General features: G+C 37.6%; 1 protein-coding gene and 1 non-coding gene across 2 annotated transcripts; both read right to left on the bottom strand.

Moving 5' to 3' along the window:
• Positions 1 to 456: 456 nt before the first annotated feature.
• Positions 457 to 25,413, bottom strand: LOC105053591 (AT-rich interactive domain-containing protein 2). Its single transcript, XM_010934819.4, has 2 exons — positions 24,132 to 25,413; positions 457 to 2,105 (listed from the first exon to the last, which is right to left on the bottom strand). Exons 1-2 carry the CDS (start codon positions 24,993 to 24,995, stop codon positions 1,170 to 1,172), a joined length of 1,800 nt encoding a protein of 599 aa, XP_010933121.1. The 5' UTR covers positions 24,996 to 25,413; the 3' UTR covers positions 457 to 1,169.
• LOC140852753 (small nucleolar RNA R71) lies at positions 15,470 to 15,576 on the bottom strand. The gene has a single exon (XR_012135652.1). It is a non-coding gene; the product is annotated as a small nucleolar RNA R71 (small nucleolar RNA).
• Positions 25,414 to 26,335: the final 922 nt, after the last annotated feature.

The raw sequence follows: 26,335 nt of genomic DNA, 5'->3' as shown, positions 1-26,335 counted from the left end.
TTGTAAGTTATAGCAATCTTGACAATTTTTCGTCTGAAATCATTTCAAAAGTATATGAATTGGAATTCAACTATCATTTAGAAGTTACATGAGAACAAGGATAATGTTTTTCAAAATGTTGCAACTTAAGACTTCAAAAGTGGGCACTATTCGAGTTAGCTCTCATCCCTCTAGCCCTTTCAAAAGAATAGTTTCAGAAACCTTCTGGAGAACTTGCTTTTTCCTTTGTAGCACTGAACAGGAAATGTGAGTGTTAACCATTGCTGTATTACTTTGAATGAGATTTTGGTAACATAAATCATGAATTCAGTCTCTTCCAAAAGTTTCCTATGAGAGATCAATTCACTTTGTATAAGCTATAAGAGTTGTTTCCTCGTCAAAAATGCTAATATTTCATGTGAGCATTAAAAAAAAAAAAAAAAAAATCGGCTGCAGCACAAATTCTGAGAACAGCAATGGCAAAATGCAAATCTTTGCCACCCAAAATGGCAAAGAATGTATAGCCTCCTACATCATTCTATGATGTGCTAAAGCCATATGTATGACAAGATGTTTTTCAACAACAGCTTCTACTATGGGCAATTGGAGATCTTCATGTGAATTTTGAAAGGCCACTTAATGTTTCTGTTTTCATCTTTTCTCCCCCTTCCCTTTCTTGATTTTAGGACAACAGAATTGCACATATGTTTGAACCAGACTGAGTATCCATGGACTTATGGGCAAGTGCACATGATTTTCACTAAGCATTTCAAAGACAAAATAAAATAAGTGAGAGAGCACAGTGAACCTAAGTACCTGTGATGAAACCTTGAATAATATGTTATGACTGCCAGGCCAAGTTTACGTCCTTGGTTCTTGAGGCAAAAATGAAGATACAGTCCACACTCGACAGCCTTACTGTGTCCATATGTATCCAAATGGCTGTTATCATCTCAAAACTGCAGGAAAATCTGAGTCCATCTGAGCTCATGCCAACAATGTCAGTAAGAATCTTAGCAAAATCTTACTTGAACAATCATAAATCCATCCACAACAAGATCTAGCCTCTACGAGAGTTTTCATCATCATCATAGCAAGAGAGTGAAAATAATCATCTCTGGTCAAAATTGCTGCTCTGAAAAGTGAAGATCAGTTATGCTGCTCCTAGTTTACATCACCATCCTAGAATTCTAATTTGCATCTATATCATTATCCAAATCCACACACTCTGCATTAACGATGCAGACAATAGACTCAGGATGACGAACCTTGACTGCATCATGGCCAAAACGATTTTTTAAAGGGCCAAACTCTGGCTCCTCGTCGTCACTGTCAATGCTGTTTGGAGTCACCCTATTCTGGTAACTCCTACGTCCAAGAAGAAACACATTGAAGTAATAGCTCACTAGATTTTTCCTCCCCTTAAATGGAAAACGTAGATAAAGCTGGTTCCAAAAATTCTTTGCCAGATACAATGGATTCAGGCGCACAATGTCTTCGAACTTCCTTTCCTCTTCCTCTGTCCATGAAAGTGAAACTTCCTCGCCCATGCGATCGAATCTCCAAGCATAGAAAACTGGACCCAACTCACATTTCAATTGGAGTCTTTTCTCGGCCACATGAAATCTGACACACTCTACAGAACCTGCGCGTTCACAAAGACAGATATCTTTCCTTCCTTCTCCAATAGGATTCTGACTGAATGACAGCCTCTTCTCTTGATTTTCTGGAGGCCAGATCCGTGTCCCCAACCATTTCAAGGTCTCAGGATCACTAGAGGTTTCATAAGGCTTCCCAGTCCAATCTGGCACATTTGCTTGAAATGATGGGTCCACAGGGACCCGCTGCTTCTGTAGTCGATCTATGGATAGCAAGTCAGCTATTGCGTCAAGCATCAAGCTGGGATTTCGGAGTCTTTGTTTGATATCATTATTCTCCCCTCCTACAGCCACAAAACCCTTCTCATCCATGTCATCATCAGGATTTGTGGATGTGCCAGAAGAAAAGCCTGGAGCATATTGCTTGTTTACAGCTTGAAGCCTCTGGCTACATTTTATTTTCTCTCTGTTCTGGGAATTGTCATCAATAGAATCCTCATAAATGGAAGGATGTATCTTCTGTCCTTTCTGCAAGACCAAATTGGAAGCATTTTTGGAAGAAATGCAGTAAGAGAATTATAAATAAAAAACTAAATGCAAATTGCAATCTCTTAAATGGTATACTATGCTCAAATATGCAACTATTAGAAGAATCTAAACAAAGCCAATTCCTCTCGCATTTTGGCACTGCATGTGTCTCCCCATGTTTATATTGATCTGCATCTACAGTACACCAATGATACCAGAGCACACATTTTTTACAAGCTTTAGGGCTGGTACATTTTCATGATTTGTTAGCATGGATTGACTTGGGAATCAATCATTACAAAAGAAAGATAACCTAAAAGAGATAAAAGCTTACAAAAGCACTAGTAGTTGGGCACTCAAAAAACTTAACCAAATAGCAGCTGCCAACATAGCTGATTAAGTTACAAAAAGAAAAAAAAAAAAAGTAGGACAACATGTCCACCAACAGCAGAATTTGAAGTTTTATTCAAGGTTTTTATACCTTTGGCATGTGTCCTGTAAGGTCAGACAGTACATAACATTTTCTGCCCTCATGTGTGGTATGAGATCTTTTAGCATCTTTATTTCAACTGTATTAAATATACATAAGTAGTAACTTTATGTTGTCTGACAAGATACTGTGATACTTGGTGGTAAAGATACTGTGCTACATGGTATTACAGTTCAATTAAGTACCGTAAACCTGTAAAGGCCATCCTAGAAGAATTCCAACCAAATTTTCCCTAAAACCACTTGATGTGAAACTCCACAATGACCACAGTAGCATCTCAGGAGTATCTCCAGATAATTGTCTAAAGCCTAAAGAAGCTCCTGCATATTCTCAAGAAATCCATTTCCAGATATGACCATCTATCAATGTAACACAAAGGCAATAATTTTAGGTCATATTCTATGCATTTACCCATTAATCCAAGAATAAGCTTTAGACATTAGAGTTGCTAAGTTGGAAGCTTAATTACTTGGATTCAAGTTAATATGTCCGTGCATTTTATAAAAAATCCTCATCAAGAGAACATGGTAAATAATTGGAAAGGCTAGAAATATCTGAAGAATTACTCAAATGAGATGATGAATGCTACCAGCAGTGACATCTCCCCGTAAAGAAGGGTTGGAAGTGTAGGGTTTATTTCTATGGATGAAGTGTCCTTTTGCTGCAGACACCACAGATTTTTTTCTACTTTCCATGTTCACCACCCTCAATGTTCCATGTGGTTCCAAAGTCTGCATCACTGCCATATTGATTCTTAACTTTTTCGAACCAAGCAATTTCAATGGTCATGGCCTGTACAAGGTAAATTTTCAGTCTTGAGGCATTTACCTCTATAGTCTCTCTTCACTTTATACAATTTAAATTTATCTTGAGAACAATATACCCTTGACTTTAGGGCCATAATATAATAAATATTTAACATGGATCAAGTGGTGACACCAAGTCCAAGTGTTTAAAAGTACCAAAGTTTGCAATCTCGATACCAGATCCTATACCAGTACCATCTTGGTACAGTGTCAATATGCATGGTATGGGTGAGTTTTGCATACCAATACTTGGTAACCCTTGGCATGCTGTGTACCAATTTAGTACAAGTACAATACTCCTGTTATGCACTTGTATGGACCAATATGGTGTAACATGGTTTAAATAGTATCATAGTTTTCAATGTTATATGTTTAATCTTTTTCAAAGCATCATTAAATTTTTTACTAAATTATACTAATCAATATTCTTAAACTAGAACAAATGCACTCCTACTATATGTAATGTTGTATGATACCTCACAAGTATTATTAAACTCTAGATATGAAACAACTATAAATGGTGTTAAGGGAAAATAGAGATTAAGATAAACTATCTATTTCACTATGTCATGCTCACTGAAGAGTATATGTGTAGCTTGGCCACCGCTGACTTTTTGAAACTCCAGCTGACCTTCTAAAACTCCGAACTTAAGCCAAATAAAACTCTTCTATCGCAAGCATGGAACTCCGTAAAGGGCCGAATCACCCGATATACCCCATATCGAATTGGATCGGAGGGGACTCAGTCCCATACGGGGGCTATAATTCAAAAAATCCCCAAAAACCAACCCGAACCACTCGGTTCGGTGTGATATAGCTCTGAACTGCGCAGTTTGGTGTCGTTTTGGTTGGTTCGGGTTGGTTCGCGGCAAACCGACCGGCACTGTGGGGTGGGGTGGGTAGCTTTTAGGCTAAAAGCTATCGAAGAGGAAGATAAGCATTGCTTCTCTATCCCTTCATTTGTTTGTTTAGTTTTAAAGAGAAGAATAAAAACAAAAAAGCCCCAAATTGCCAGATTCTCCAGATTTCATCAAAAAATCAAGATATTTCAATCAGATTCAAGGTAATCCAACTTTTCCTCTCTCTTTTTTTTTGCATTTTTTGGGTCGAAAATCGATAATAAACAGAAAATCAGAGGAAATGGTGCCAAAATTTTTATTTTGGTATGATTTCATTATATATTATAGATCTTTGGATGATCTACATGATGACACTAAAATCATTAATTTTCGTTAACTATATATTTTTAAAATTAAAAATATATTTTTAAAATAAAAAAATATAAAAAAATAAAATTAAAAAACTATAAAATCAAAATATTGTTTAGGATGATTCAAGCTACTTTCAATATAAAATTGATATCCGTTTGTGAAGATTTTGATACATGATGCGCATAATAACGTAGGCCTAATTTTGAATAAAATTAAAAAATAAATAGCATTTAATGCATGTTCATAGATTTAGAAGAATATATATAGCATGCATGATATGCTTCTACTTAGATCTAAGCTCAAATAAATTCTTAAAATTTTTAAAATATAAAAAAAAAATTTAATTAATTAAATAATAAAAATATGTAATCAATTTAAAAAATATGTAAAATTAGTAGTACATTTAGCTCATTCAGAAATATTATTTGAATCACATAACATATTTTTCTGAATTTATATAATTTAAAATTATTTTTCAATACAGAAAAATTAGATATAAATAAAAAATTATGAAAAAGTAGAACTATGAAATACATTATTCAGATGTATTTTCTGAAGTTTAAAAATTAAAATTTTTTTATGATGAAAAAATTTTATTATTTTTATGTTATTATTAAATTGACGTGCTTTGTTAAACCTGCATAAATGAATCCATCGAATAAGAAGAAGGATGCAAAGCGTGATATTGATTGGAACCATGGTGAGATGCTCTCAGCTCGACACCACTAGAGATGCAACACAGAGTTCAAGAGAAGAGGGATGATTAGGTTGAAGCAATACTTAACTAGTGGTTATCCCGATGGAGCCATCTACTGAAAATATCCACAGAAGATCTGACAACTGATAAAGAAGCACTTCACTAATTTCAAAGCAATGAAAGAGAAGACAAAGTAGAAGAGGTGGAGGTACACTATCGAGCCACAAAGTCACATTCCTATCACTCTAAAGAGTTAGAGAAAGCCTTCGTTCTAGATGATGAGGTATAGATTTAGGCTGCCATTCACACGAGTCTGGATGATCAATATCAGTTCGAGGAGATGGTCAGATATAGAAATGATTTGGATTGTCATGCTATGAATCATGGTTCGGCTCTATGATCGCTGAAGAGAGTCTGAGTTCAGGAGGGTCTTTTTGGTCAGAAAGACCGTTAGTATAGACAGGAATAGTATTTCATCTATGCTCAGAGATTTTGGCAGTAAAAGGAAGTCTTCTAGAGAGATTCCAATAGATGCCACCATCCATGACTTGGATCTACAGATTTTCTCCAGCAAGAATTCAAAATAGCAGAGAATTGATAGTATATTGAAAAAAAATATATGGCTAGCTATTAGATCTGATTTCATTTCAACCACATTCCAACGAATGCAACAAGCAACACATACTATTGCTCTACTATTTCAACCATACAGGCTACTAGTCCGGATATAGATCCTTTAGAACCTAGAGACATCTATGATAAATTTTTTGACATTAACAAAAAGGATCTACAGAAATGGATTTCCTTTTATAAGAATTGATAACCCATATACGGACTGACGGTGATGTGCGATGGTTGGACCGATCTTAATAGATGGAGCATCATCAATTTCTTGATATATTATGATGGAAAGATATTTTTCACAAGTCAATTGATGCTTAGATAATGTGCACGATGCTATGTACATCATCAGACTGATAGAGGAGGTGATTAATGCGGTAGGAGAGCAGAATATCGTGCAAATCATCACAAATAATAAATCGCAGTATAAAACCATCGGAGAGTTACTGATGGGACGGCAACCATATAATTACTGGACTCCATGTGCTGCACATTGCATCGATCTCATGTTAATGAATATTGAGAAGTTTTGTAGGGTACAGTAGATAATGGACTCAGTCTAGACTATTACTAAATTTATCTACAATCATATATGAGTCTTGTCACTGATGCGGACATACACTAGGAGAGAGATATTAAGATCGGATGTCATACGATTTGTTACAAACTATATAGTACTTGATAACTTTCTGGACAAGAAAGCAGCCTTGCATGAGATGTTTATCAGTGCCAAATAACAAGAGAGCAAATATACGAGGACTGACATTGAAGGAAGTCATATGGAGAACTGGGTGACAGTCAATTATTCTGGCAACGAGCCTATAAGATAGTGAAACTATCAAGCCATTATACAGGGTGCTTTGGACAATGAAAGATACCTCTAGATGGGCTTCTCGTATTACATGCTGGAGATGACAAAAAAATAAATCAATGAGATAGATCCGAAACACACCTAGCAATATATCAGTATTATTAAGCAATGATGGGACTACTAAATGGATAGGGACTTGTATCTAACAGGTAAGGATGAAATCAAGATTCCTCTGAAAATTTTTCTACTCTAGTACTTATATAAGTTTACTTAATCCATTTATGAAATTTATCTGCAGCTTACTATCTGAATCTGATGTTCCAGTACACCATACCTGAGATGGATATGGATAACGAACTTCTGAGTGCTCTTCGTAATGTGATATATAAGATGGAGGCCCGATCTAGAAATTACATGTATGTGTCTGCAACAAGTATGTTAGGTTAACTAAGGTATGAGCATTTAACTAAATTCGACATTTTCCACAGATGAAATAGTTTATACAGGGGACAGACATGTTTGGACTCTCATCAATTGTCATAAGCAAAAAAAGGATGAATTCAGATAAATTAGATATCAATAACGATAAGACTTTGTTGACATTATATGTCTATTAATTTCATGCAATCTAATATGTAATTTTGCTTAATATTTTTTCAACTGAATGATAGATTCATTTTAGATAGTCTGCAAATAATTTGAAAGGTATAGTTATTAATATTCTTTTTCAGACGATCTCCTCTAATGGCTGTAAGCAAAATTGATCAATTTTCTCCCTCATCCACAGCAAAGAAAGAAACCGTAAGACATAGAAGTACTTCAACGATCTTGTATATGTTCACTACAATCTGAGATTGAGGCTAAAATGCATCCAACAAGAAGTACAACTAAAGTATATGGATCCGACGATAAATGATTATGTTCTTGATGATGAGGATCCAATGATTGGATAGCTTGTAGGCCAATAGTAGAAGCCAGAGCTTGATAAGCTAGAATCTCCTCCACGACAAGCCAACTTGATAGTTAAGGAGATTATGGTGGATCCAAACAATGACAGATAGAAATATTTCACATAAAATTCTAGCTAATCAGCCATAACCTAAGGGGCCATAAGGGAGTCATTCATTACGTGACTCCATGTTTGAGACATCCTTCCAGAGATTTTAGCAAGAAATGTTGAGACGAAATCGGTTATATTAATCAGAAAGAAGACATTCATCCTTCTGGACACAACAAAGCCCGTCATAGAGGGGAATGAGGGGAGGCCAAGTGACTACCAATGAAAAAACAAAAGAAAAAGAAAAGACAGTGGCAACCCCGACACAAATAGTGGAGTCAGCTCACTCAGATTCAGAGACCAGAGAGAATGATGATAATCCTGATGGTCATGGATCTGATGGCTAAGGAGGGACTGGAGGATAAAAGACCCATTTCTAAAATACAACCACAGGATGGTCTTCGATTCACCATTGATTCATAGTATACGCATGCTACACAAGATAGGAACCATAATACACGAGCTGATAGAGCCCGCGGGGATACGATTTCATATAGGTGATGGGCTCCTAAAGGTCATTCAGCACACAATGCAGCTGCAAATGACCTCGCACATGGAGTAAGATCCATGGAGGTATCAGGTTCATCCTCACATTTTGGATTCTATTACCTACAGATAGCTTATGATCCATATGGATATGGATATGGTGCATCCGAGGTATTGTCTTTCTGTGACTACTATCCTATGGAGTCCGAAGCATCTTATAGATCGGATTTTATAGTCAATATATTTGGATAAACCCCTCCACAGTCATACCATCAATTCGAGGATACCTCTCAGAGCCAGATCTTGAGTAAGAGATCTAAGATATCCTATAATCCAGAGTAGATATTTTATGGGATGAGCATTCAGGACTACAATACTGCTTGATTAGAGAGATCGATTGATGTTCCTCTTGATTATACAAACGATCTAGATATCTATAAGCTCATCGACATTCGATGAAAAACAAGATCAGTAGAGATCTTGAGAATAGTACATTATATTTTGCAATTTATACTTTAAATACATTTAATGGGTTGTTTTAGATTTTTTTATTTTATTTCGAAGTGATAGAAATATTATATAACATAAATAACCATAATTTGGATCTAAAATCATTTGAAATTTTAAAAAAATGATTGGATTAAAAAAAACTGAAAAAAATGAGAAAAAAAACATGCCGGTACGGAATTGGCATGCTTCAGCATTCTGAGTGTCAGTACGATATGGAACCAATACCATTCTGAACCAGTCAGGTGTTAGAAAGCAAATAGTTTCATGCATGTATTTCAAAACCTTTTGAATAATTACAGCAGAAGAAGATCTAGATTAAACAATTTAACCTAATATGCATTAGATCTAATTTGTAAACTACCACATAGCCAGATCTATGACATAAACATGGCATACAAATCTGAAATCTAATCTATAAATCATATCTATTAATTAATAGGAGATTAGATCTCCATACTTTTGCACGGATCGAACTACACCACTGCTGATGATCGTGGATTTGCTAATTTCTTAAGCTGCACACACGTCCGACTTCTACAGATATCCACATGAAGCTCTCGATCTAATCGGAGGTTCGTCAATCTCCTCGAGGTGCTAATTCTCTTGTAGAGATCCGCTCATGATGACTAATTGAACACCTTCTTCAGATCTTTTAGACTCTCTCAGAGATAAAGGACTTGGAGGAAGAAGAGGTGGAGATGGAAGAGAACTCTTTCTCACTTCCTAAAAACCAATGCCTAAAATCCTAGAACCCTCTTCACGTCAATATAGAGTCGCCTTCCCAAAAAGTCATGCCCACAAGGACCTCGCCCACAACCACAATTCTCTTGATGATTTTCAGATATTTTTCATGCCAAAAGAGAGGGCTCTTTTATGGTTGGCATCCCATTGGAGTTAGGATGAGAACAAACTCATCCAAGATAAGGATTTAAGTTTCAAACTTGAATTCAAAATAAGTTTGAATTCAAATTCAAACCAAAAGCTATCCATATCCACGGGTAGAGAAGAGGGGGCGACAAATCCATTTCAGCATGGAGAAATCCTCATGCAAAACCAGATTTGTGTGAAGGATAAATGGCATCATGAAGGGTGTGGCGCAAGGGGAGAAGTCCAAACCAATTTGGACTCTTGGTTGGTTCATTTTGGTCCTTTCCAAATCCAATTTGGTTGAACCCAAAGAGATGAGTGAACCTAATCCAATTAGGAACCTAATTTTCTTAATGAGATCCTAATTTAATTAGGAATTAACTGAACTCAAGTCTTGATCAAATCAGAAATTGATCTTTCTTGCAATTGGATTATCTCATAACTCAATTAGGCTCGATCCAATCAAACCCAATCCAAGTCAAATCAATTCAATTCAATTAGACCTTATCCGAACCTTATTGCTCAATCAAATTGAGCCAATTAGCAATTTAATTGCAAATTAATCCTATTATAATTCACTAACTCTTAGCAAATTATTTTATTGTAATTTTTTGCATAAGATTAATCATCAACCACATTCACGATTAGACCCATCAACGATTTATAATTGCTAATCAACCATCTAATCAGACAAGAACCTCTTTTGTGTGTCTCTCCATAGATTTTATTCTGTCTAGTAGTGAGATATACTATGATCCCCATCACAATATCATCGAAACTCCCTTCGATGGATTAGAATAATTCCAACTCTATCCATCGAGAGTTGTCGATTATTAAAATAATGCTCGACGAGTCTCACAATCCATCAGTGACACCTAACAATATGTAGTGAGAATCCAGCAAAATGGAAGTATTGAACCTCTATGTATAGTTGCCATGTGATTCGGTCCTTTTATCGTAAGTCTCAATTTGACAGAGGTCATGAAAACCTTGTCAAACCCCAACGTCAGTCATATGCTAGATTGGCTCAACTTAAGTTCATTTGTGAATCCCGTGAAAATTTCTTTCCAGTACTCACACTTACTTCGACTGAAGACTTTCTGAACTCAGTCTCGTGAATCACATAGGACTTCTCATTTTCTACCAAAATCGATGGATTCCATCTAGTGCATCCTACTCCTAATAGTAAACATGAATCCACTGAAGCCAACATACACCGCAAGGACTCAAATAGCTAAGAGTCCAAGTTTAGGTGCAGTCAAACTCAGTAGCCTCACTGCGAATAGCCAATACACCACATGTCAAAGGACCATTCACATCACTGCAATATCGAGCAAACCACTGACGAATGAGTAGACATCCAAGTGGTTTCTCGTATTGCTCACGCTTAGTGCAAGTTATTCTCTAACAACCACCTGCACTCTCACCTCAGTGTCCCCACACTGTAGACTCATGACTCATCTGTCCAGAAAGGAGGCGATCCGTACACCGATCTAATTGGATCGATCACTGTCCTTCGTGATGATCCTTCGATCAAGAGCTTTTAAAAATTAACCATCAATAGTGTATATCTCAAATTCTCAATACCTTGAGAATATACAATATCATCTGTTAATCTCTAGGACAAATCATGGACACATAAAAATATCATTGGAAATAAAAATACCCTTTATTAATTAAAAATTTTACAAATACAAACTTATGCCCAAGAATTACATAATGCATCTGCCAACAATTGGCTTTTAAGGCATACATCCAAAACATCAGGAACCAATTCAGGTCTCTGTACCAGTTACAGAAACCTTGATCACAAGACAAACCCATAATGGTTTTGCAATCCTATATTAAATATCTATAAGACATAATCTTTTTCCATTAAAAGTTTAAAAACCCATCTAATTCCTATTGAAGAACTGATAGCTTCCTATGACCATAACAATTATCATTAGGCCTTATTCCAACTATCATGTGGCTTTATGAATCCTCATTCCCAATCAATAGCTTTCTGCTCCCATGAATTAAACAAATTATATCTGACCCCAACTTTCACCACCCACACTGGAGGATCATCTAGTGCATTTGCTATAGGAAATTCTTTGATGATCCATACTACCAATACTAAGGCCAAAGTCATCATCATGAAGTTCAAACATGTTAGCTACATGGGCCTGTTGGCTGCATCAGAGCTCTTGATGCATCACTTCATGATGGATGTTGACATTTAGATCACTGTCAAGAGAGCTTCAGAGCTTACATTTACTTATCAGGTCAATCTTAACAAGTTTTAGTCCAACTATCAGCTCTGGAAGCCACAATTTGTCCATTGTGTTGGCTCATCTTCATAGTTTATGGGTCTGGTTGCTTCTAACCTGTATGAAGCAACTGGACACCTATAGAAGACCTCATTTAATGAAGAACCAAATGCTACCTTTCCAAACACTGAACTTATACACATCTTGATGCAGAATGTTATGGCATCAAATAGTCATTTACTTCAAGGAACAAAAATTTATTGCTTGCTTTAGCATGTACAATCCATAGGTATGATGCACCCTTATGATGTCGTGGAGGTCCTTAAGGAGAAACATAAAATGCACGGACCATGAGATCCTCTCCTCCAAGAAACAAGGCCCTCCCCTTTGAGAATTTCTCTAGATCCTATGCTTAGATTTAGACCTTAAGATCATAGTTTCATGAACAATACTTCCAAATAGATGCAACCAACTATTTGGTTCATGAATGTACTGTTCTTCCCTCTACTCCTAGTTAAATATAACCACCAAGGACTAGCCTCAGAATTTTTAGGATTGAGTCACAGCACCTAGTATGAGGTGTGCCTTAGCAACCTAGTACAATACCAGTATAGCATGCGGGTCAGGTACAGGGTCGTATAGACACATGGTACAGCTTTTGTGCCAACTCCAGAAGTCTACCATGTGTCAGAGCAGGGATATACCATACTGACCCTGCCTGTATGAATAAATTATTGGTATGGAATTTGATATCAAAACTAAAAACATTGGTTAGCCTAACTATTTTGTGCCAACTTTTTGAATTATCACTCACCAAGAATTTCTATCTAGAGCTTCCTCTCGTATTATTTTAAAGCTTTACCATATCCTATCCTCATAGTTTTCACCCATGTTATGTCAGGTCTTCCTTCCCCTCTTCCAATATCCATCAACAAAGATTAAAGTAACACTTGTAATTAAAGCCCCTTTTTATGTGGCCATGTTATCTCAACTAATTCTCCACCATTTTGTCCTTAATTATTGCAACTCCTGGAGCTCCTCTATTATACATAACTCTCTATCCACACTTCAATTTTATCACTTTTTGCTATGTTCAATGATAAACACTTAATTTAAGTCATTTAAAGCAGAAAATTATATTTAATTTATTTTATTTATTAAGAATTTGATGCTTCTTTTTATGTTTTACAGGAAAGAGATCGTCGATACAAAGAGTCCGATTCGCAGATCAAAAAGACTCAAGTTTGAAAAAAATTGGACTTAAAACAAAATTAAAATAAAAGAAGGATGCATACGGTATTATAGAAAATGAAGATACTATGCAAGGAACCCAAAAAGGATATAGACGTCATTTTAAAGAAACAAAAGTTTTTTTTGTAATCAAAAAGCCTAACAGTGCGAGCGCGCGGCAGAGCGAGCACGCGGCAGTGCGGGTGCGGGAGTTGTGCTAGCAGACATAGTGGCGAACAGACGCTCATGATAGCAGAAGGATCTGAAAATTAAAGGAAAAAATATAATACTTGAAAATACTTCAAGAGGAAGAATTTGTATTTTCTTTATCTGCTTGTGATCTTTCCATTTCATCCATCCATCTTTTAGTCCTTAGTATTTTCTTTAGTCCCACATCTGAAAACCATGTAAAACTCATCCCTCCTAACACCTATAAAAAGGCTCTTGTACTCCCATTTGAGGATCATCCCAGAAATTCTTCTAGAGCCTTGCATAGAGGAAGAGAAAGGGACTACTCCATGAGCAGCTAGGCTAGCAGTCTCAGGAGTGGAGAAGAAATTTTGTAACGACACAGAGTGGGTTTATTGTTCTAAACTTTCTTGTATTTCTTTATATGCAATAAAGATTATGCTTTTTATTTAAATCGTCATGAGTTCTTTATTTGCTCTCTTTCATATGCTTTTATTTATGCTTTCCTGTTAGATTAATATTAGGACCAACTTTTACTTTCCGGAGACGCGCCGTGATCTACCGATACGGGCGTACCAGGAAAGAAGAGTTGTTTACCTAGTACTTTCCGGAGACGCCCGTGATCTACGGGTAAGGATGTGCCGAGAAAGATAGGTATTTTTCCTAAGATTAATCGTATCTATTTAATTAAAAAAAAAGAGATACAACTCTACTAGTGCAAAATTAATTAAAAACTCCCGAGCTTTTATTTTCTAATTACATCATTTCTAAATCAAAACAACACTTCTTTCTTTTATTTTGCAATCTCAACTTAGCCCAAGGTCCCTGAGGATACGATCTCGACTCATCCTACCTACGTAGTGAGTAGAGTTATTTTTGGTGCTATCAACGACTACGCATCAAATTTTGGCGCCATTGCCGGGGGCTTGGCACGGTTGAATTAAAAAAAAAAATCACTGACATTTCATAACACTTAACTAAAATAGCGTAACCTCAAATATAAAAATTTCTAACTTGATTGGACACCTTGTTTCTTTGCATTGCATCTCCATAATTAACTTTAAGGGCGCAACCCATTAACTAACATAAGGTGAGATTTGATCACCCTTCCTTGGCCCACAAATCACTCCCTTGCATTTGTATAACCTAGACCTTAATCTAAAATTAATTAGACGTTGACCCCTAAGGATTTCGAGCTCATTAGGACAAGTGACCCTGAGAGTTGAACCAGGTTAGACTTGGTCAGCTAGCTGATGTCTAGGCAAGTGGTTTGCGAGACGACTGGGCCTGAAGGAAGGTGGTTTTTAATTGGTTCCATTCGTTGACCTGACCAATTTAATGGTGTCTAAGGAAAGCAACGAGGGGACTCCCACCAACCTTACACTTATCTGGCCAGTTGGTTGGTCAAGCTCCGACTTGGAAGGCTTGAAGGCTAACTACAGTTACGAGCTGTCTAGAACTAGGGTAACTTTAGGATAAAGAGTCCACTGCGTGCTAACTTGACTGTACTTAAAATCTAACCACAACTAATTCTTCTATTAGTTTTAGGACTTCTTAGGATCTCTTCTTTAGAACTCTTTTCTCTCTTCTCCTCTCCTCTTAATAAAAAAATAAAAAAAAAATCCTTAACAGACTAGGATAGTCCTACATAGACCTTTTAGTTGCATGTTAGGTCGACGATCACTAAAACCCGACTTGCAACCATTAGACGAAGAATTAGAAAAGACTCTTAGGACTATCCAAGTTAGAAACATGGCTGCACCTGGTGAGGCTAATCCTCCACGCTCATTGAGAGAAATTTCACTCCATCCTCGTATACCTACTCTCCATGCATTCAAGCACCTCCAGTAGAAGCTACCCAATATGAGATTAAGTCTAGCATTATTCAAATGTTGTCATCATTCTATGGACTTAGTAATGAGGACCCATACAAACACTTGGATGAATTTCTTGAAATTTGTTCCATAGTAAAAATCCAAAACTTCTCCGATGATGCCTTTAGGTTGAAACTATTCTCTTTCTCACTTAAGGACAAAGCCAAGCATTGGTTAAACTCCTTAACTCTATAACCATTTCAACTTGGGATCATCTTCAGAGAGAATTTCTTAAGAAATACTTTCCAATTGGAAAAACAAATCAAATTAGAAAAGCTATCACTAGTTTTTCCCAATTGGAGGGTGAACTTTTTCATGAGACATGGGAAAGGTTAAGGGACCTCATTCGTAAATGTCCACACCATGTTGTCCCTAAATGGCAACTTTGTCAGTGTTTTTATGATGGTTTATCGGAGAAACACCGACAAATGGTTGATGCATCATGTGGTGGGACATTCATGCTAAAGAGTGAGGATGAAGCCTGGCAGCTCTTTGAAATACTTAGTGAGAATTCCCTACATCATATGTCTGCCACCTCTAGAGAACAACCCATGCTTCAACAAAAAAGAAGTGGAATTTATCAGATTGGAAACGTCATGGATATCCACAGTAAGGTAGATGAACTGTCCCAAAAATTAGACCGTCTTCTAAATACTGGACAATCCCCGATTCCACCTAACCCAATCCAAGAAGTTTGTGCATTGTGTGCAAGTCCGAACCATTTTGTTAGTGAATGCCCAGCCGCACCTCAATTTTCTGAGTTTGTACACGAGCAGGTTCAGCAAGCTCAAGTCCAACAAACTCGCAGACCAAAAAATGATCCATATTCAAACACTTATAACCCCGGCTGGAGAAACCATCCAAATTTTTTCTGGAGACCACAACCAGTGGTTGGCCCTACCGCACCTCAACCTCAATATCAGGACCCAACATATAGGCATGGACCATACCATCAATTTCAAAATGCTCCTCAACCGTCTATTACTGGTCACAGCTCAGCTTTTGAGAAAAAATTCTGAAAGCACTAGAACGATTAGAAGTCAACACTCAGACCCTTAACTCCCACACACAATCCATTGCTAAGCTAGAGACCCAAATAGGTCAACTAGCGACTGTATTCAGTAGGAAGGAAGGAGAAAAATTACCTAGCCAATCCGAGAGCAATCCAAGAGGGCAATTTGTGATTGAGAGCTCTAATACCCCAGAAGCTTTTTCTGAACACGCCAAATCAATCATGACTCTGAAAAGTGGGAAGGTCATTGAACACACTAGTAAAACCAAAGAGACCGACCCTAAACCTCTAACCGAAGCCAAATCACCCAAAAACAAGGAGGACCTTAAAATAGAGAATGAACCAACTGCACCGGAACCATCTTACTTGCCTAAAGCCCCATTTCTAAATGCCCTGAAAGCCCCTATTCCTGCAGATAAGAAGGGGGAAAGATTCGACGAGATGTTGGAATTGTTTAAGCAAGTCCAAATTAATCTTCTCCTTCTAGACGCAATCAAACAGATCCCTGCTTATGTCAAATTTTTGAAGGATTTGTGCACCCAAAAACGTAAATCTAGATCACAAATCCCAAAGAAAGTACGTCTCACTGAGCAGGCTAGTTCTGTCTTCCAGCATGCCACTCCTCCAAAGCTTAAGGACCCAGGAGCCCCCATCATTTTCTGTGTTATAGGAGATTATCACATTGAAAAAGCTCTTCTGGACTTAGGGGCAAGTGTGAATCTTTTACCTAGTTCGGTGTATGAACTTTTTGAATTCGGAGAACTGAAACCCACATCAATCACACTGCAATTAGCCGACAGATCAATTAAGGAACCACGTGGAATGCTTGAGGATGTCTTGGTCAAGGTAGATGAGTTTTACTTTCCAGTTGATTTTCTGGTTCTCGTCATGGAACTAAGTGGCAACCCAAGACAAATTCCCATTATCTTAGGACGACCCTTCCTAGCTATGGCAAATGCATGCATTAATTGTAGGACAGGAGTCATGGACGTATCATTTGGGAATAAGAAACTAAGACTGAATGTGTTTGGTGCTTTCCAAGGACCATCAATGGATAGTTGCTTCAAATAGATACACTAGAAGACATTATAGAAGATGCAACACCCACAATTCTAGCACCAGACCCCTTAGATAGTTGCTTGGCTCACTTTGGAGTGTATGACTTTGAGGGATATATGAAAGAAGTTAACACCTTGTTGGATACACCACACGATAAAATCACTCCTCCATGGACAATCAAGTATGAGCCATTGCCCACATTAGCCAGTACACCAATAGTCCCATCTTTAGAATCACCACCTACGTTAGAATTGAAACCCCTTCCTTCTACGCTCAAGTATGTATTTCTAAGACCCAATGACACCCTCCCGGCAATCATTGCATCAGACTTGACCCCTAATCAGGAAGCACAATTGGTTGGTATTCTGAAAGAACACAAAGAGGCTATCGGTTAGTCCATTGCCGATTTAAAAGGAATTGACCCCTCCATTTGCATGCACCATATTCATTTTGAGGCAAATGCCAAACCCCATCGAGATATGCAGAGGAGATTGAACCCAAACATGCGTGAAGTAGTAAAGAAAGAGATGGTAAAGTGGTTAGATGCTGGAATCATCTACCCCATATCCGATAGTAAATGGGTCAGTCCCACTCAAGTAGTACCTAAGAAATCAGGTATTACTGTGGTTGAGAACGAAGAAGGTGAACTGCTTCCCACTCGCATATCATCTGGATGGCGAGTATGCATAGATTATAGAAAACTAAATGCCGTTACTAGGAAGGACCATTTTTCATTGCCCTTCATCGACCAAATCTTAGAACGGTTAGCAGGACATAGTTTCTTCTATTTTCTTGATGGTTATTCAGGGTACAATCAAGTACCTGTATTTCGGATGATCAAGAAAAGACTACCTTCACCTGCCCCTATGGCACCTTCGCTTTTCGGCGTATGCCATTCGGGCTCTGCAATGCATCCGCTACATTTCAACGGTGCATACTGGCCATTTTTTCGGATATGGTGGACAAATGTCTTGAAGTTTTTATGGATGATTTTTCTGTGTTTGGAACCACCTTTGAGGATTGTCTCCATAATCTTTCTAAAGTTCTTAAACGGTGTATGGAGACAAATCTCGTCCTAAGTTGGGAAAAGAGCCATTTCATGGTGCGGAAAGGACTTGTATTAGGACATATTATTTCTGAAAGAGAGATCGAGGTAGATAAAGCCAAAGTTTAGGTCATTTCAAAACTACCATCCCCTACTTCGATCCGACAAATACGATCCTTCTTAGGTCATGCTGGATTTTATAGACGCTTCATCAAAGACTTTAGCAAGATTTCAAGACCCCTGTGCAATCTGTTGGTCAAGACACACCATTTGTCTTTGACGAAGACTGTTTGAAAGCATTCAACACATTACGAACAGTCCTGACAACAGCACCCATAATAAAACCCCCTGACTGGTCCATTCCATTTGAGATTATGTGTGATGCCTCTGACTTAGCAATAGGTGCCGTCTTAGGCCAAAAAATCAATAAGGAGCCACATGTGATCTATTATGCTAGCAAGACTCTTTCCGATGCCCAATTAAACTACACCACAACAGAAAAAGAGCTACTAGCAGTAGTGTTCGCCCTTGAAAAATTTCGCTCATATCTGTTAGGGTCTAAGATTCTAGTTTACTCTGATCATGCGGCTCTGAAACATCTCCTCTCAAAGAAAGATATTAAACCGCGTTTGATCAGATGGATCCTTCTTTTACAAGAATTTGATCTGAAAATCCGAGATAAGAAGGGTTCCGAGAATGTGGTAGCTGATCACATCTCCAGGATCTTAGTTGAACACACGATAGGCATAGATGAGGTCAAAGAGAAATTTTCTGACGAACTTTTCGCAATCTCCTCTAGCCGTCCTCCATGGTTTGCCCATATTGTCAATTACTTGTCAACAGGATAAGTACCTTCTCACTGGACAAAACAAGAAAAGGATCGATTTTTCTTGCAAATTAAACATTATTTCTGGGAGGAACCTGAACTATTCAAATACTGTCCTGATCAAGTTATTCGCCGTTGTGTCCCCGAGAGTGAATTCCAAAGCATTCTCACTTTTTGCCATTCTTCGGCATGTGGGGAACATTTTAGTGGAAGAAAAACTGCAGCAAAAGTGCTGCAGAGTGGGTTTTATTGGCCAACGCTTTTCAAGGATGCACATGAATTTGGCCGAAGTTATCTGCAATGTCAGCAAACAGAAATTTATCCAAGAAGGATATGATGCCGCTGACCCCCATTTTAGTAGTAGAAATCTTCGATGTTTGGGGATTGATTTCATGGGACCTTTTCTAGCCTCATTTGGATTCGAATATATTCTGGTGGTAGTTGATTACGTGTCAAAATGGGTGGAGGCAATAGCTACACGGACTAATGATAATAAAGTTGTAACTAGTTTTATCCAACGAAACATCATTAGTCGATTTGGCTTCCCAAGGGTGATCATTAGTGATGGGGGGACTCATTTTACGAATAAATATTTTGAAGCACTTATAAAAAAATATAATATTACACACAAAGTGCCACACCATATCAACCCCAAACTAATGGTCAGGTAGAGGTGTCAAATAGAGAGATTAAACATATCCTAGAAAAGACGGTTAGGCCCGATAGAAAGGATTGGTCTCTTCGCTTAGATGATACATTATGGGCTTACCGTACAGCTTTTAAAACCTCTATCGTATGTCACCCTACCGACTAGTTTATGGCAAAGCTTGCCATCTGCCGGTTGAATTAGAACATCGTGCACTCTGGGCTATACGAATGTTTAATTTTAACATGAAGAATGCAGGTTCTAATCGAAGGTTGCAAATCAATGAACTGGAAGAACTTCGCAACGATGCATACGAGAGTTCATGAATTTACAAGGCTCGAACCAAAGTATTTCATGACAAATATATCTCTAGAAAATCGTTTGAGCTAAATCAAAAGGTATGGCTTTTCAATTCAGGTTACGCCTTTTTCCCGGTAAACTTCGATCCGATGGGATGGACCTTTCATTGTCACACAAATATTCCCACATGGAGTAATTGAAATTCATGACCCCCGGAATGGCAATACATTTAAGGTAAACGGCCAACGTCTGAAGCCATATGTAGATGAAATTGCACATAAAGAACGAATCGACACCATCTACCTGTGTGATCCACTTTATAATGAATAATAAACTTGACATCTGGCTGAAACGTAAAACTTAGCGCTTGTTGGGAGGCAACCCAACGATTTCATATTTTTTTTTTACTTTACTGCAGCTGCAGGAATTTAGAACAAGAGCCTATTAATCAATGAAGCTATCTTCAACTTCCGAAGCAAAATTATCCTAGGTGCACTCTCTCCTTTTATTTTCTTTGCTTTCCTACTCCATTGAGGACAATGTAGATTAAGTTGGGGGGGAAGAAATTAATCAAATCCTCGAGTATGGTCAGAAATAATTAATTTTGTGTATCCGAATTTTATTTTGATTAAGAGTCAATTAGGCATCCTAATCAATGAATGATTAACGGTCAAATAATTTTAGAGATACTGAGAAATAAATTATTAAGAAAACCCAATGAATGGTAGGGTTTAGACTAGATTTTAGGAGTGATTCTACAACCCTCTTCTTACTGATCTCAATAAAGAATCTGCTTCACGAGAGATTGGGTGGAAAGGTCGAAGTATGCAAAAATTTTCTTAAAATTTACTTTAAAAAAAAAAATATTGGTTTCCTACTGAGTAACCGGGCCCCTTCGTCTAAGTAAGCGTTGTGGTTCGCGTAAAAAAGTGGACAATGTTAAAAAAAAAAAATAGTGGATAATAAGAGGACTAAATTGCAAGAAGATAATAAACCTCTCTCAATTAAGTTAGAGGATTTAAAGAGTAAAGTGGGAGTTGGTGAAAGAAAAGCTCTTGAAATTTTTTTAGTTAATACTCAGCCACTAATTGGGTCAAATTGATAATCTAATGAAGTATCTCTTTAATGGTCTGACCAGGTTCATCTACCTTTTGGGATGCCTAACCTAACTTTTTATTCAAGACCGAGTCGGTACACAATGCTGATATATTTATTTTACTCGAGGACGAGCAAAATTAAGTTGGGGGGTGTGATAAACACTTAATTTAAGTCATTTAAAGTAAAAAATTATATTTAATTTATTTTATTTATTAAAAATTTGATGCTTCTTTTTATGTTTTACAGGAAAGGGATCGTCGATACAAAGAGTCCGATTCGCAGATCAAAAAGACTCAAGTTTGAAAAAAATTGGACTTAAAAAAAATTAAAATAAAAGAAGGATGCATACGGTATTATAAAAATGAAAATACTATGCAAGAACCCAAAAAGGATATAGGCGTCATTTTAAAGAAACAAAAGTTTCTTTTTGTAATCAAAAAGCCTAACAGTGCGAGCGCGCGCGGCAGAGCGAGCGGCGTAGCAGAGCGAGCGTGCGGCAGTGCGGGTGCGAGCGCGCGGCAGTGCGGGCACAGGCGCGTGGCATGGCGAGTTCGCGGGGAGTTGTGCTGGCGGACACAGTGGCGAACAGACGCTCATGATAGTAGATGGATCTGAAAATTAAAGAAAAAAATATAATACTTGGAAATACTTCAAGAGGAAGAATTTATATTTTCTTTATCTGCTTGTGATCTTTCCATTTCATCCATCCATCTTTTAGTCCTTAGTATTTTCTTTAGTCCCACATCTGAAAACCATGTAAAACTCATCCCTCCTAACACCTATAAAAAGGCTATTGTACTCCCATTTAAGGATCATCCCAGAAATTCTTCTAGAGCCTTGCATAGAGAAAGAGAAAGGGACTACTCCATAAGCAGCTAGGCTAGCAGTCTCGGGAGTGGAGAAGAAATTTTGTAACGACACAGAGCGGATTTATTGTTCTAAACTTTCTTGTATTTCTTTATATGCAATAAAGATTATGCTTTTTATTTAAATCGTCATGAGTTCTTTGTTTGCTCTCTTTCATATGCTTTTATTTATGCTTTCCTGTTAGATTAATAGTAGGACCAACTTTTACTTTCCGGAGACGCGCCATGATCTACGGGTACGGGCGTGCCGAGGAAAGAAGAGTTGTTTACCTAGTACTTTCCGGAGACGCACCGTGATCTATGGGTACGGGGTGTGTCGAGGAAAGATAGATATTTTTTCTAAGATTAATCGCATCTATTTAATTAAAAAAAAAGAGATACAACTCTACTAGTGCAAAATTAATTCAAAACTCCGAGCTCTTTATTTTCTAATTACATCAATTTTAAGATAATTTATTTTCTAAATCAAAACAACACTTCTTTCTTTCATTTTGCAATCTCATCTTAGCCCAAGGTCCCTGAGGATACGATCTCGACTCATCCTACCTACGTAGTGAGTAGAGTTATTTTTGGTGCTATCAACGACTACGCATCATTCAACATGTTTTCCTATACCACTATTATTACTCAACATCAAACGGTACCACATTCTAGAACTTATCAATGCTCTAAAAGTTTTTTCTTTGATTTGAAAAAGTATGTTCTGATCACATAATACCCTAGACTCACCTTTTCCCTTCAGTTAATCAATCTTAATCATATTATGTATTTCTTAGTATATCTCTCCATTATTTTGTGTAATAAAGCCCATATGATAAGATAATTGTTGATGCTTTCAAAAACAATATAAACAAACTAATGTGAAAGTATGATTAAACCAATCAAGGGCAAAATTAAATAACTATTGGCAATAAGTGGTTTATCTAAGAATTGGAAGATATAAAAGAGGTCAAAGCAGAAAACAAAAGGACATTTACACAGAGTGGATACTCTTTCTCCTAAATAACATGGAGTTGACATTTGTTGCTTTTCAAGGTCCATTCTTCTGAGACTTAGAATAAGGAGTAAGATATTTGAGATACGTCTACAACATCATACTGCAGATTTTACATCGCTTTTGACACCAATTACAATCACCATAATGTTTAATTTATTAAATTATTTTAATCAAAACTTGAATGCGGAGGGAGCTTGACAGGCTTATACCACATAACATTCTTAAAAGGCATCATAAGAAATCAAGCAAAAAGAGCTCATAGTTGGTTTTGACCAACTTCATAATATAACAGTTGGAAGCTAAAGCGTTTGAAATCAAAGCTTATCCGGATGCTTCAAGTATATCAGTTTGACTCAACACACTATCCAAATAAAAATTACGAAATACAACTTTTTAAATAGGCTCTAGAATGAGATATTATGCTTGACTATGTCAAATCCATTGACACTATCGACTTGTGAACTGAAGACTCAAATTGTTAAACCAAGGATGCATGTGTTAGTAGAGTTGGCTATTTAAAGCACATACCTTTTCAAGCCTTGTATTCAAAATTATCATCCGCATAGAATTTGGAACTTGTTCACCTCTTGAGTTTTAGATTGGTTTTCAAGTATTTCCTGGATATGGTTATTTCAATGTGGCTTGATGCATTATCTATCGTTCAACTTCGCACTAGTAGTAATTTTCTTTAACAATTTCAAGAAGCTTCTGTGGATGAGTTTTAGAGAATGGTTTATCTTATAGGCCTAAGATTAGTGTGTCAATGCTCCTCTTAGTTCATTATTCCTTGTAAGTTAGAATTCTCATATCTGCAGGCCTCTATTACATCCAAATTGACTTATCCCTTCTATCTTTGCATCTCAAGCACTTGAAATTAACATGGGCTTGTCATGTTATGTTTGCATAGAACTCCTACAGATGCCATAAGAGACCTAGAGTGTTATACATAGTTCTACTGAAAGCAAAGGGTTGTACAACAATGTACCATTGAATACATGGCATAGCTCGATCTAGTAAAGCATTGAGAATTAAAGTCTGCAATTGCCTAGTGAACAAATGCAAAACAAACAAAATACCTGCATGAGAGGACCATTAGAGCTTGTGCACTGGATCTTTCTGATAAGCATTGCCTGCCTGGCCAGAAGCACCTGCGAATAGAGTTCATCGAATGCATGAGCCTCCTTACTTTTCATGCGATCCTTCAAGAATGACTTTCCTATCGAAGGATTGCCGGCATTCTTTGCCAACTTTTTCAACCAGTTCAGCATCCCCACGAGTGTCTCCCGCTTCCGTTTAAGATGAGAAAACCTGCCATTCACTGCACCCCTGTCCTCAACCAACATACCATCATTATCACACACACTATCACCAATCAGCACTCTGCACTCGTTCCCTCTAGCCAGTGTCAAGGACTGATCTTTCTTCGAAGTTGAAGGTGGCACAGTGGGAAATTCTTCCTTCTTCTGATCAGGAACTTCACATGGAAGACCTCTGATGATGGCCTTTGATTTCTTCACTGAATTCTTAGCTGAAACTACCCCAATCCACTGGTCTAGCGCATCAAGATACTTGATATAGATCAACTTCAACAAAGAGCCAACTTTGAGGTCCAACCCGATCGCCTCCGACACCGCAGCCCACTGCTGACTCTTCGTCACCAAGCTGTACCCGCCCTTCTCGTGCACAACCGAATAAAGCTTGAACAAATCAACCGGCCGCCCATCTCCGAGCGTCGCCGGCAGCGGCCGAATCTCCCACCTCCAGTAGATCTCCTTCAAGAAAGCAGAAAGCATCCGATCGAAGAGGGTGCCGAGGTTCTCCCTGCTAAGCTCTTTCGCGGGGACATCGAGATGGCTGCAGAAGCCGACGCTCTGGAGCTTGCGGAGGATCTCCGCAACGTCGAGGGAGAGGGATTCCGAGGAGAGGGTCCAGCCAGCCATAGAGAAATAAAAGCTTACGAGGCCTCCGACTTCGAATTAGAGGAGAGGGTTTTGGCCGCCGGCGGGCGGCGAGGGGGCGGTGGAGGAGAGCAAGTCACTGCGGGGGCGGCGGCGGCGGCGTTGCTTGGCCGGCGGAGCAGCCAATCTTGTTGCGCGCTTTCTACCGTCCGGCCGGGGTTGAAAACAAAAAATTGAACAACAGAGGGGGCAATGTGGGGGTTTTAATGCAGGAGGAGGAAAATTGGCTACGCAGGCTACAGGTTTTGAGATTCTTGGAATGTGAGGGAGTAAGAAAATAAAAATCAAGGGGAAGAGGAGGAAGGGTTGGGCTGGCCCCTTTTTTTTCTTATTTTTGTTTTTTTAACCCCCTTTTGAGCCCCTCCAAAGAGAGAGAGAACTCTTTTAGGTCCTGTGAAACCAAGGGAAGTTGGGCGGTGAGCGTGCTAGGTTTTTTTAAATTCAATGATTTTATGGCTTTGCTTTGGGATGGGTGCCCAAAAAGCACAGACCCTAATTTTGGGAGTGGGATTGGTTCAGTGCATCCATTGTGTCGAAAGATTTATGGTTGCAAACTCCATCTATTGTGTAGAGCAATGGTGGATCTATGCAGGTAAGTTAATGGAATCAAGGGTGTTTTTTTTTTTTTTTTTTTTTTTTATGAAACGATGTAGTATTAAACTTAAAATCAAAATTGAATGAATGCAAATCCACGAGCACCCACTTTAAGCAAGTAATCCAACTGGCTTGGAGTCAGAGCATTTCTTTCTCTATATCTATCAGCCAACCTACAACTTGAAGCCAACCAATCTCCTACTTGATTAGCTTTTCTAAAAATATGAACAATTTTAAATATCCGTAGGGCTGCCTTTTGATACACAACATTTCTCAACAATAGATTAAAGAGCCTATTTAATAAGAGAAGAATTGTAACACACATTGAGGAAAAAGGGTTAACTTTTAATGCTTGACATGTACAATATATGTTGAATAATAAATTAATAAAATAAGAGTTACGGTTGAGATGAAGAAATAAATGTTGAGATTCATTATCAAATTTTAATTCAATTAGGATTTTATTTTTATTTGGTTATTAGCTTTAAGGGCTTTAGGACTCTATTCTCAATGTTATTTTATTTAATTATTTCTTTTTAAAAATTTTTAGAGTTTGTATTCTAGTGGATTTTTAATTTTTAAGTTCTATTAAAAATCAAACATCCCATCCATATAATGCTCTATTCAAAGAGACCTTTGATGTCTCCTTTGAGATGTGGAAGTATGGAAGAAGTTGGAAAAAAGAGAGAGTAAAAATTATTTTTTATGTAGAGCTACTTTTGTGAGAG

The sequence above is a fragment of the Elaeis guineensis genome, chromosome 11 (genome assembly GCF_000442705.2).
Source record: "Elaeis guineensis isolate ETL-2024a chromosome 11, EG11, whole genome shotgun sequence".
NCBI lineage: Eukaryota > Viridiplantae > Streptophyta > Magnoliopsida > Arecales > Arecaceae > Elaeis > Elaeis guineensis.
Note: the sequence above shows the minus strand (reverse complement) of the source record. Positions and strands in the feature narration are given on the sequence as shown.

Bases quoted from the DNA above. Each gene is read 5' to 3' on its own strand.
- LOC105053591 (XM_010934819.4), bottom strand. From the start codon at position 24,995: ATGGCTGGCTGGACCCTCTCCTCGGAATCCCTCTCCCTCGACGTTGCG. The intron at 2,106-24,131 runs GTATTTTGTTTG...TTGGTCTTGCAG, and splicing joins CTAATGGTCCTCTCATGCAG to AAAGGACAGAAGATACATCC.